Genomic DNA, 13,287 nt, shown 5'->3' on the forward strand with positions numbered 1-13,287 from the left:
GTTGATTTGAAATCATAGTTATCTAACTCTAAGGCCCACCCTCTTTGACCACAAGCAGTAATACTGTCACTTGTGGCCTCTCCACCAACTGTGACCTATAACACTGTAAGATGAAACATTTTGCTGACCATGACTTCATTTCTCTGTTGCTGCTGTGGGTTAGTTGAGGGCAGAGTCTTGGTGGACAGCTAAGGAAGGGAAAGAGCCCTTCCAGGGTCCTCAGAAAGGACCCATTCCCCAGGAGACTCTTGGCAGCCTCTCTTGTGACAGGATAGCTTCTAATTTCTTATATCCCTTATGTTCTGGTCCCTTTTCTCTGTCCTTGGCCTCTTTGCTCCTCCAGTCTGAGGAAGGTGGTATATCCTGAAAGACCATTCTAGTTCTTAGGCTAATGCTGTAGGAAGATCTGTTCTCTTTCCACAAGGTAATCTGGGAAAATTTCCAGGAATCTATTTCCTAGCAGAGTTTCAGGAAGAACAAGTATACATCACATATTTGGTTCAGTCTCAAAATATCTATTTTAGGCCAGTGGTTTTTAACCTTTTGTTTTTCATTTCCCTTGAACTTTTAAGATAAATACCGTGGCTTCAGAAAAGCAACGGTGATTTTATTTATAATGTGTTTGCTTATAGTGATAATTTTAGAATTTTAAACCACATATGTTTTTCTCTCCCCCTCATAAAAGTCTTAGAGGATTTTGACACAGAGGAGTTAATCTTCCCTCTTTGCCCCTACCCTGTCACTTTGTTTAGGTCTCTAGGCGGGGCAAATGGTTTGTGCCAACTGAAAGGTTTGGGGTTCAAATCTACTCCGCAGAGCCGCAGAAGAAAGACCTGGTGATCTACTTCTATAAGATTGTTGTTGTTAGTTGCAGTCAAGTTGATTCTACTCATGGCGACCCCGTACGTGCAGAGTAGAACTGTGCTCCACAGGATTTTCAAGGTTGTGACCTTTCAGGAGTAGATTGCTAGGCTTATCTTCCAAGGCACCTGTGGGTGGGCTCAAACCAACAGCCTTTTGGTTAGTAGTCCATCACTGAACTGTTTGCACCAGCCAGGGACAGATTAAACCGAAACTCCTTGCCTTTGAGTCACTTCTGACTCATAGGGACCCTGTAGGACAGAGTAGAACTGCTCTGTGGGATTTCTGGTCACTATGAGTCAGAATTGACCTGATGGCAACGGGTTTGGTTTAATCTTTGCGGAAGGAGACTGCCACATCTTTTCTCCGTGGAGTGGCTGGTCCGTTCACACTGCCGACCGTTCAGTTAGCAGCTGAGTGCTTTAGCCATCATGCCACCAGGGCTCCTTAGGGACAGGTTACAGCCATCGAAAACCCTATGAAGCGCAGTTCTTCTCTGAAACACGTGGGATCGCCATGAGTCAGAATCAACTCCACAGCAGTGATTTTTTTTTTTAATGGTCTGGTCTCTTTGCTTCAGGTGGGAATCCCTGGTCTTGTGCTGCATAAGATCTAGGGAAAGCAAGCACCAGCGTATTTAACTATACATGAGACGGTGACAAGAGTGTGGCTCTCTGCCTCCTGAAATGAACTGTGGTTCGCCTGTTCTCATCCCAGTTGAGGGGACCCTCCTCTGAATTGGTTTCCTTGGCATATCCCTGTTAGCACATTTTTTATTTTGCAAAAAGAAAAAAATATTTTTATTTATTTAGTAAGTACCATGATTTTTTTTTTTTTCTTTCTGAGAAAGCAGCCACATCATAAGAAAACTAAAATCTCACTTCTTTTCAAATACATGTCATCAGGTGCCCATAGTTTTTTGAATGGCTCCGTTACTAGTTCCCCTTCTTTTAGGTCAGAGATGCTAGAACTTGGCTACACTTTGGAATCATCAGTTAAGGAAAAAAAAAAAAAGTTGCCTTGCACTTGTCCCAGAGATCCTAATTTAATTGGTCTGGGGTTGGGGGCTGGGCATCGACTTTTGAAAGCTCCACGGTAAATCCAATGTGCCTCCAAGCCTGAGACCCACTGGGAGAAGTTTTTACTTCTGCAGAGATTTCTGGGTCCTCAGTACCCGGCGCTGTGATTGGCATGTAGGAAGTGCTCAGATGGTGATAGAAGAATAAGTAGGTAGATGGTGCAGTGAGAGAATAGGAAAAGTCCAGTTCTGTCTACCCTTCTTGCTCTCCCTTTGTTCTTTCCACCAACCCTCCAAATGCAGAGCAAGGCCCTACTCCCAGTTAGCATTGTCATCGGAGATAATCCAGTTCAAACTTTGTCCTCTGTGAAAAGCAGTGGTTTGGTCCTGTGAACATCAACCCGGAGCCCAGATATGGTAAGATTTCTCTCCTGTGAACTCATACCTTGGAGAGCAAAAAATGGTGTTTTGTTAAGGTTGACAACTCTCCCTGCCCAGGTCAAGTGTGCAGGTCAGTAATTTTTCTTTGGGATTGGTTCAGAGCAAGTTGGCGTCTCAAGCTTCCTTGTTTTAAAGGAACTTCATGCTTAACTAGGTCACCGTCTCTGAGAGTTTGGAGTTACAAAGGGTGGCTCTGGGTGGTTTTATTCTGGCCCACGCAGAGTTTCTGCCAGCTTATTCCTTACCCACGGACAGCCTGCCAAGAACAGAGACTTAGGCTGTGGTTGCTAATGTGCCTAGATGCAAAACGCATCGTGCTTGTCAAAAGCTGACGTGGTTACCTAGGCGAATGAGGGAGAGACTCCCAAGTGACATGATTTCCTTGGAATTTTGAACTTCAGTCATTACCCACATGACTTCTAGCCCTAAAGTAAATCTTGAGCCTTAATAAGTAATGAACCCTTGACTAGACAACGTGACAGCTTTATGGTAATTAAGGAGAATCCTGTGCTGTCTTGGCAGGCCTTGGTTAGAGCACTTGTTCCATAAAAAGTTACTGGAGACATATCACTGCCTCAGGTATTCTTGCCCATCCAGATGTCAGAGATATTTCAAAGTCCTATGGTTTATTAGCCGTCCCTGTGCTTTCCCGTGTAAGAGGATGCATAGTTGATCCTGGAAGAAAAGAGAAAAGAAAAAGGAAAGAGGATGATTTGCCCATGTAAATAGTGACGGAAAGGAAAACAGACGGATTTTTTTTTTTTTTTTTTTTTTAGCCCTCAGTGATTACTGTTAAAGAAAAAAAGAAAGTGGGAATGCTTTACACTAATGATTAAAGGAAGAGGACGAGAGAAAGATGAGTTTGGAGACATCCTGCTTCCTGTTGTTTGATCTCTTCTCACCCCTTTTTAGCCCTGAGGATCCTGTTTGAGAAGAGAGAATAGATCAAGAAGTGAAGCTAAAATCCTTACAGTTGTCTCTGAGGCCTTATAGGCTCCCTCCCACCCTCAGTTTACCTCATTTATAAACCTTTTCTTTGCTTACTCTGCTCTAGCCATTCTGGCCTTGGTTCTTTGTCAAATAACCCAAGCACCCTCCTGCCTTTGCACTGGCTGTTCCCTCTGCCTGGAGCACCCTTCCACCAGATATCTGTGTAGCCAGCTCTCTCACCTTCAAGTCTTTGCTGTAATGTCACCTTCTCAACAAGACCTAGTTAAAATTGACATTCTGTTCCACCTTTCCCCTATCTCCCTTTTATCTGTCTCTTTATCTTTTTTTCCATAGCACTGTCACTTTCCAGGAAACCCTGGTGGTGTAGTGGTTAAGTGCTACGGCTGCTAACCAGAAGTTTGCAGTTTGAATCCACCAGGCGTTCCTTGGAAACTCTATGGGGCAGTTCTACTCTGTCCTGTAGGGTTGCTGTGAGTCAAAATCAACTCGATGGCAACGAGTTGGTTTGGGTTTTTAATCACCTTCTAGGAGCCCTGGTTGCACAGTGGTTAAGACCCTGGTTATTAACCAAAAGGTCAGCAGTTTGAATCCACCAGCCGCTCCTTGGAAACCCTATGGGGCAGTTCTCTGCCCTGTAGGGTCACTACGATTTGGAACTGACTCTGTGGCAATGGATTTTGGGTTTGGATTACTTTCTAACATACCATATAATTTATTTTTTGAATTTCTGTCATCTGCCCCTTCCACTCCCACCCCAGTGTAAGTTCCATAAGGGCAGAGATCTTTGTTCCCTCACATACCTAGCAAAAAATTGTGGCATAAAGTAGGCCTTCAATAAATATTTGTTGAGTGAAAGAATCAATATGCATAGTAGTTCTTTGGTTTGAGACACAGCTCTTCAAACTCAAAGGTTTTTCGTTATTGCTGTTTTTTCCATCTAGGTTAGGTCTGTCATACTTAATTGGCTTGTTGGGACTTGTTATGTCATCATTTTTCTTTCTCTAAACAAAGACCCTTTAGAAATGGGCAGCTACACCAGACTAACTGCTCAGAAAAGGCAAAGGAATCCCTGGAAGTAGCTATTCCCTTACTAGGTGAGGAGTGGTCCATAATCGGGGTGGTTTCCTCCATCCCTACGAAGATCGTAGGAATGGTTTGTTGGGTTCAAGTTCTGATGGGAGTCCACCTGGAGAATGTGGCCTTTGAGATCTTCCCAATAAGTGTGTGGCTCATTGCAGAGAGCTTAAAGACCGAGTTCAGCCTGTTAACAGAGCAGCGGGGTTATCTTTGGGTCCTGCCTGATGCCTGGCCAAACAAGGGTCACTTGAGCTACTCACTGGGAGTTGTTGGTATTGGACTTGCTGTTGTAATGTCCTTCTCCCATCCCTGCCTTCTCCATCCCCTTTGCAACCAGGGCGTGTGAGAAGCAGTCAGATTGGGGTGTGCTAGGTTCATGGGACCCACTGAAAAAAACTCATCTTTGAAAGCAGATTTTTCTTCTACCTTGACCTCTCTAACCTGGGCAATTATTTATTCTTTCTTTTCTTACCCTCCTGTGCATACACAAATGGAAGCCCTGGTGGTGTAGTGGTTAAGGGCTATGGTTGCTAACGAAAAGGTTGCCAGTTCAAATCCACCAGGTGCGCCTTTGAAACTCTATGGGGGCAGTTCTACTTTGTCGTATAAGGTCACTTTCACTATGAGTTGGAATTGACTCGACAGCAATGGTTTTGGAAACCCTGGTAGCATAGTGGTTAAGAACTACGACTGCTAACTAAAAGGTCAGCAGTTTGAATCCACCAGGTGCTCCTTGGAAACCGTACGGGGCAGTTCTGCTCTGCCCTGTAGGGTGACTATGAGTCAGAATCAACTTGATGGAAATTTTTTTTTTTTTTTTTAATACATACACACACCTCAGAAACTGCCCTTTTCTTGGAGAACCTTATATATGAGGCCAAGGCAGCAGCCACACTGTAATTTTCTGCAAGTCAGACTTATACTAACTTCAGTCATCTGGTGCACAGGGGAAGAAAGAAAGGAAAAAAAAAATTCAGAAAAGGGAGGAAGAAACCTCTGGGGTGTGACAAAGGCTCTAACACAGAGCCCAAGCGCAAAAATCTGTGGATTTTGTTTTATAGACCAGTGCTGTCCAGTAGAAATATAATTAAACCTGGTGCTGGTATTTTACATCTACAGCACATTTTAAGTGGAGATAGTCACACTTCAAGTACACAGTAGCAATGTGGCTACTGTCTACCATACTGGATAGCATAGGTAGAAGAACCACCCCCCAGGCCCTCACCCAGAATGAATCAACCTAGGGTACATGTTATTCTATTTAATTTTTGGTTTTCCACTCATAGCAGATCTGAAGAAATAAATAGCAAGAGTGATGGAGCGGTAAAGGATAGCAGAGATGGGGCAGAAGAATTTTCACTGGCTAGGGCCATTCTGCACAAGCACACTAGTCTTCACACCTCTTGAAAGGACACTATGGGGCTGGGTTGTTTTTGTTATTGTTAGCTGCTGTTGAGCTGGTCCTTGACTCATGGCAACCGCGTGCACAGTGAAACAAAATGCTGCCCGGTCCAGTACCATCCCCAGGATTGGTTGCAAATTGCATCATTATGGTCCATAGAGTTTTCATTTACTGATTTTTGGAAGTAGATCGTCAGGCCTTTCTTTCTAGTCCATCTTAGACTAAACGGTAGCTTTGTATAATAATTGCTATCTCTCCATGCTTATCCTCCACTTCATAACCCAAGTCACCACAAAAGGCATTTTAGTTCACTGGTCTCTAAAGAGGCAGGAAAGTGTGAATAGTATGTGGAAAAAGTTAAGGAAGTTTTCCCATCAAGTGTTACTCAAATAAAACAATGTTCTAGTACATGAAACTAGAGAAATCCCAGACTTCATGATGAGGACCTCTCTGTTATTAAAACTGGAAGCCCACAAAGAACTTGCAGGAGCCTCCAAGTGTGCCTTCAGATGGGCACGCCCCCCGCCCTGTCCCTGAGATTGTTAATTCTTTAAATTCAGCTGGTTTCCCTTCTTGTCCATTGGGCAGAGCTACAGCTGGAGCCTTGGAGTCTGCAGGGCACCATCTTGGCTTAGGCCCGGGCTGTGTTCCTGCGATCTCAGGAGTCTGGTTTGTCAATTTGGAAAGCTTTTCCAGTGGACTCCCATGGAGCTGACCACTGCATGGACACCAATTTGGGTCAATGGTAGCAAAGTGGGGGTCAGCTTTCTGAGCTGCAGCATGGAGATTTCAGCCAGCAGAAAAGCAAAACACAAAAAACAAAACCGCCCAAATTAAACACCCCCCCCCATTCTTGCCCTTGTTCTGTTCTTGTTTCTTGTGCACTTATACAAAACTACGAAGTCAGCAGGGGGTAGCTATCATATAGCTAGTGTGTGTTGTTCTCAGGTAGAACAATCAGTCCATGGCTGCCTGTTACATAATTTTGTCTTTCTCTTTATTCCTTTTCCAGGCCGAGGAGTCTTGTAAATGTAACGGCTGGAAAAATCCCAACCCCTCTCCTACTCCCCCTAGGGCTGACCTGCAGCAAATAATTGTCAGTCTAACGGAATCCTGTCGGAGTTGTAGCCATGCTCTAGGTAAGTTTCTAAACCGAGGAAGTTCTGACAACTTCATCGGGCCCTGAAGTCCAAACGAATTCTGTGCGTTAACCCAACTTGAATGCTGTTTACCTCTATATGAAGCAGAAAACAAGAGACTCTCTAGTCTCATGAATTTGCTGGGGAGGGCGCCATGTGAGAGACAGAACTTGCACTGTTTGCGCCTTCTCTGTTCATCTCCTCCCCTTCTCCCCCAAGAGCTGGGATGGACTCGAGGATGGCCAAATGGAATTGCCAAATGGGATGAAACGTGACAACTGAGCTAGTAGTTAGAATATTGTGTAACATGTCGAGATTTATTCTGGCGGATGGCCTGAGGGTCTTTGACCCCAGGGTTAAAACCTTGACCAACTGGTTCTTTCTGCAAGTATTATTAGTTTCCCATCCCCTGAACCTTCTGAAGTGTTTCATGTTTCATTTTATCTTCATATTCCTTAGCTTCCTTATCTGGTGGCCCTTTTTTTAATTAGTGTCGTTCTTCATCTTCTTTGGGAATGTTTACTTGCATTTTTCCCTTTCAGCTTTCTTATCTATCCCTGCAAGATAATCACTGTCAATATGGCAGTGGGACTCTGCAGCAGTTACTCAACAGGACTGTGCTAATTTGTTGTTTGGTGTGCTAACACTAGTTTGAGCATAAAAAAGAAAAAAAAAAAGAAATCATGTTTGAGTAGATTAAAATTAGTGGGGAAAAAGTTGTCCATAGATATTGAAATTCCAGCCATAAAAGTGTCTTGGAATGGTGTTCTTACTTTCTTGCCTTCTGTTATCCAGTCTCCCAAAGGATGTTTAATTTATAAGTCCAGGTGACTGTCCAGCATTGCAGGCATGTAGCACTGGGCACAGCATTCTCACTAAGGTACTTGGCTGTTTTCATCTACCATTTTTAAGTGGGTGACTTCTTTTTGCCAATATCTTTCTCTCGAGCTTCCTGCTGATACCCAGTGGGGTAGCATCAGCCTCCAAGGTTAGCATGGTGTGAGATCCAGTCTGAAGTTTTTGTTTTGTACTCAGCTGGGAAGTATCGTAATACCTAAAGACCAAAAAAGTTGATAGTGTGATCTTTCCGGCACGTTACGGCAAAGGGGTAACCTGAAAAAGAAAATACTAGAAAATTTTTCAGAGGAGATCTCATAAAGGGAATAAGCACACCAGTTACATCGTTGTGTTGATTTAACTGGTGCCTAAGATAATGTAAGCTCTGATTTTTCAAGTAACCGGTGCAAAAGGGAGATCCCAAAGGTTAAAGGATCGACTTTGCTTGAAACTTACCTTTTCCACAATTGATAGAAGTGATCGCCCTTTAGAGTTGCCTCAGGAAATATGCTATAAAAGCTGGGCTCAAGAACTCCTGAAGCGCTGGGTTTTGACTATATTTGGTATTGATTGAGAAATCCTATTATTCTACATCAATGGAGATTGGAAAACGGTATTCTTTCAAAGCTAAGCAGATTGTCTTTATTCTGGGCATGTGAACACACGAGAGTACCTGTAGGCAGAAAGTGTTTCATGAACAGCCAATTTTGTTCCCTTTTATATTTCTTAACAACCTTTGAAAACAAATGCCCTTATTTGGCAATACATAGTTAAGAATGAAAAAAAAAAAAAGATGTACGTATCCTTTGACCTGGCAAATCCATCCCAGAAATTTTTCTCGTGAAAGAATTATGATGTGCCCTCAAATTATTTATTATAGCTGTACTTATAATATCAAAAAAACTGGAAACAATCTAAATATGCCGAAGTAGGAGATAATTTATTAAATTCTAAAAATCTATGTTATAAAATGTGGTATGATCACTAAAAAAAACCCATGTATTTTCCAACATGGGAAGGCTTCTTAGCATATTATTAACAAAAATAAGCAATTCACAAAGTAGTTCAGACTAAGACCGGGGGCCCTAGGATACAACCAGTAGCTGTGATTTGGAGCATTTTTCTTAATCTGTCTGGACCTCAGTTTTTTCAGCTCTGAAATGGAGTTAGTAATAGCATCTACCTCACAGGTTTGTTGTGAGGATTACGTGAGATAAAGCATATATAGAGTGTTATCTGACACATAAACGCTCAATCCGTTGTTACGAGCAGCTGTTGCTGTTGGTAGTAGCAACCACAACAACATCAGGGCTTTTTCACTTCAAACAACAGATATGGACTCTGTCTAATTTAGATAAGAAAACAATGTTTCTAACAGGGATAGTGGCTCTCAGAAGCTGGAAACAAGGAGAGAACAAAGTTTCTACCAGATCTGGGAATGTAGGAATTCATGGGTCTTTTGTCCAGGACTCTACCCCTGGATGATTCAGCTCTAACTCTTTCTGTCCCTGGCAGTATTGGCTCAGGATTTAAATCCCCAGAGGAGGGGATCTCATTGGCTTAGCGCCCTTCACGAACCCAACCTGAGTTTTGTCCTCAGAGAACTACGTGGAAGGGATCATTCCCCAAAAGTGGGGATGCCAGCTTGCTGAGCGCTTTAATCCATTCTGAGTATAATCCATTTTCTTAGTTTGAATAATATGATATTTACATTCATATATATGGACAGGAAGGAGCACTGATAGCACAGTGGTGAAGCATTTGGCTGCTAAGAAAAGGTCGGCAGTTCGAATCCACCAGCTGCTCCTTGGAAACCTTATGGGGCAGTTCTTCTCGGCCCTGTAGGGTTGCTGTGAATCGTAATCCATTTGACGGCAGTGGGTTTGGTTTGGGTTTTTTATATGGACAGGAAAAGGTCTGGAAGGATATGGATTGAGTTTTCTCAGGGTATTGAGGTTATAGGTGTTTTAAAAATACTTTTCACCTCCTCCTCCCTTTCTCCCTCTCTTCCCTATCCTTCCGTCTATTCTCTTGAAACGTCTGCACATTTTCAATGGCTCGGTGCATTTTGGCTTGACTTCTGTACGGCTTTACTAAGAGAATAAAGGCCTTCGAGCTTTATTGCAATGCTCCTCCTTGTATCCCTATAATTATTTATACCTTGGTTGGTTTTCTTTACTGGATTGAGATTAAGGACTGACTTTTTCTCTGTTGTTAGTTGCAGTCGTGTTGATTCCAACTCATGGCGACCCCATGTGTGCAGAGCAGAACTGCTCCATAGGGTTTTCAAAGCGCTGACCTTTCGGAAACAGATTGCCAGCCCTGTCTTCCGAGGTGCCTCTGGGTGCTTCAAACTGCTAACTTTTCACCTAGTAGTTGAGTGTTTAACCCTTTATGCCACCCAAGAAGTTCGACTTTTCTCTACTTCCTGATATATTTAATTCCCTGGGCATAATTGAGTTTATTCCTTCATTGTAAATATTCATTAAATTTGGTAATACTAAAAAAATGGCTACTGGGCACATGAAATGTGGCTAGTTTGAACTGATATGTGCTGGAAGTATAAAATGCACACTAGTTTTGAAGACTTACTATGACAAAAGACTATAAAGTATTAATAATTTCCATATTTTTACTTCTTGAAATGATAAAAAATCACAAAACAAACAAAAAAACCATTGCCATCAAGTTGATTCCGACTCATAGCAACCCTATAGGACAGAATAGAACTGGTCCATAAGGTTTCCAAGGCTATAATCTTTATGGACGCAGACTGTCACTTCTTTCTCCCATGGATTAGCCGGTGGGTTTGAACCACCAACCTTTTGGTTAACAGCCAAATGCTTAACCACTGTGCAACCAGGGCTCCTTGAAAAGATAATAAACCAAACCAAACTCCTCAAAATCATAGCAAACCAACTCATAGCAACCCTATAGGACAGAGTAGAACTGCCCCATAGGGTTTCCAAGGAGCAGCTGGTAGATTCGAACCTTTTGGTTGGCAGCTGAGCTCTTAACCACTGTGCCACCAGGGCTCCTCTGATAATAAAAACTAATAAAAATAGTTGGTGTAAATTAGGTTAAATAAAATAAATTATTAAAATTAATTTCACCTATTTTTACTTTTTTAAAAAAATGTGGCTACCAGAATATTTAAATTTCCATATGTGATTTGCATTTTGTTTCTGTTGGACTGCACTCATGTGAAGGGCTGTAATCTTCTTTTTCTTCATTCCAGACCTGAGATGCAGAAGATGAACCCACTGTAAAATTATAAGCCATTCTCACATTAGTCAATTCAGCAGGATTCAATGAGGTCATTAATTTTATCTCTTCTAGTCTTGACCTCCAGTTCCCATGAACACAAAATGTGTTTGAGCAACCTACAAATCCTAAGGACCCTGGGCTGTTTGTTTTCCAGCGCAGAGGAGCACAGACATGTTAGCTGCCTGCCCAGCGATTGCCCGCTCTTAGTGGTAGGGCCTGTGAGGACTGGCAGGCTGTCTGAAAGAAGTGTAGGCAATGATACATGGAGCCGAAGCCTCATGAGGTTCATGGCTCACAGTGACAGGGTGCTTCCTGTTCCCATGAAGGCAACAGCTGCACCGAGATTCTTGGCAACACGCCTTTGGCAAGTTGTTCTGGCACCCTGGGTATTTGCAAGCCTGACACAATACTGAGAGGCATCAAGGGACACCCTCCTGGAGGAATGTAAAGGAAGCAGAGCCTCCCCCAGGCCTGGGACCCTCACATTCCCTCCTTTTCCCCCTGCCCTCCACACACAGGGGACACAGTGGGGAGGAAGGCAACTGAGGAGGACCAGGAGGAATGAGCTTTTCCATAAGTCAAAAAGACCAAAAGTGGTTGCCGTCGAGTTGATTCCGACTCATAGCGACCCTCTAGCAGGGTTTGGCCAATCTTGTAATCTTGGATAATTATGTCAGTGCTTTCTAACAGTGCCTTGGAGGACTATACTGAAATATGAGCAGGTTCCTTTACATCTGATTAGCAAATTCCAGATAGAAGAAAGGGTTTTAAAACTTTTTATTTGGAAATAATTTCAAACTTACAGAGAAGTTAAACAATAATAGTAACAAAGACTATACCATATATCCTTTATTCAGATTTATCTCTTGGTAACATTTTGCCCTGTTTGCCTTTTCATTTGCATATCACACACACACACACACACCCCAAATATATTTAGAACCATTTGAAAGTAAGTTGCATATACATTGTGGCCCTTTACCCTAATTAAAAATTACTTCGGTGTATATTTCCAAAAATAAGGATAGTCTTATATAACCTCAGTTAGTTACCAACTTGAGTAAATTTAACACTAATATTTATATTCCATTTATATTCCGATTTAATTAGATGACCAGAAAATATCCCTTATAGCATTTTTCCTCTCCGCTAAGAATCCAGTCTAGAATCACGTACGTATTTAGTTGTCATGTCTCTTTAGTCTCCTTTAATCTGGGGCAATTCCTCAGTTTATTTTTGTCTTGTATGACATGGGTATTTTTGTGGAAGAATGTTTTAAATTTTAAAAACAAACCCATTAAAGAGATGGGGGAAAATACCTTTTGTCATCTTTTGGTTGTAGGAAAGACCTTTGCAAGTGTGACCTTAAAGAAATGCCAAACGTAGATTGGACTTTATAAAAAATTAAGAAGTTCTGTGCAGCCAAATCAAACCAACCCAACAAAAGTCCCAACAAAATCCATGAGTGTTTGCGATGAATGTGACAGACTGAAGGTTAGGACACAAAGCTTTTCGAGGCAGTAAGGAAAAGACCAATATCCTAAAAAAGGAGGCAAAGGATGTGAATAGGCAGTACACAAAAGAATAAATACAAATGCCCAGTAATGAAGCAAACAACTTCCACACTATTTCAGTGAATGGAAATCAAAACAGTGGGGTACCCCTCATTCATTTTCAAAAAGATTGAAAAAATTGCTAAGAATGATTCCGCTGTAGACAAAAGTGGGTAAAAGGGTATCTTCTCATACAACTGATGTAACATACATTGATTAAACATTATTGGGGGGCAGTAAATTAGCATATAAAAAAAAACTAAACCCATTGTCCTTGACTGGGCGGTGTTTCATTCTGTTGTGTGTAGGGTCACTGAGAGTCGGAACTGACTGGATGGCATCTAACAACAACAACAGCAACAACAGCAAACCCGTTGTCGTAGAGTTGATTCTGACTCATAGCGACCCTGTGGGACAGAGTAGAACTGTCCCACAGGGTTTCCGAGGCTGTAAATCTTTATGGAAGCTGAGTGTCACATCTTTCTCATCTGGGGGTTTTGAGCCGCTGATCTTTTGGTTAGCAGCCGAACACTTTAACCACTGTGCAAAGCTTTAAGGGGAGCCCCAGTGTCTCAACAGTTAAATGCTCAGCTGCTAACTTAAAAGTCGGCGGTTCAGGCCCCCCAGCCACTCGGTGTGAGAAAGATGCGGTTGCCGTTTTTAGTAAAGATCACAGCCTTCGAAACCCTATGTGCGGTTCTACTCTGTCGTGTGAGTTCTGTGGCAGGTAAACTGCTGTAG

At 42.4% G+C, this 13,287-nt stretch overlaps 1 protein-coding gene across 1 annotated transcript in view; it reads left to right on the forward strand.

Moving 5' to 3' along the window:
- KAT2B (lysine acetyltransferase 2B) overlaps positions 1-13,287 on the forward strand; it is a 105,673-nt gene that overhangs the window by 24,548 nt on the left and 67,838 nt on the right. The window contains exon 2 of the mRNA XM_010595595.3: positions 6,763-6,889. Coding sequence (XP_010593897.2) covers positions 6,763-6,889 — 127 coding nt within the window. The remainder of the gene's footprint in view (positions 1-6,762; positions 6,890-13,287) is intronic.

This window comes from Loxodonta africana, chromosome 27 (assembly GCF_030014295.1).
Source record: "Loxodonta africana isolate mLoxAfr1 chromosome 27, mLoxAfr1.hap2, whole genome shotgun sequence".
In the NCBI taxonomy this organism is placed as follows: domain Eukaryota; kingdom Metazoa; phylum Chordata; class Mammalia; order Proboscidea; family Elephantidae; genus Loxodonta; species Loxodonta africana.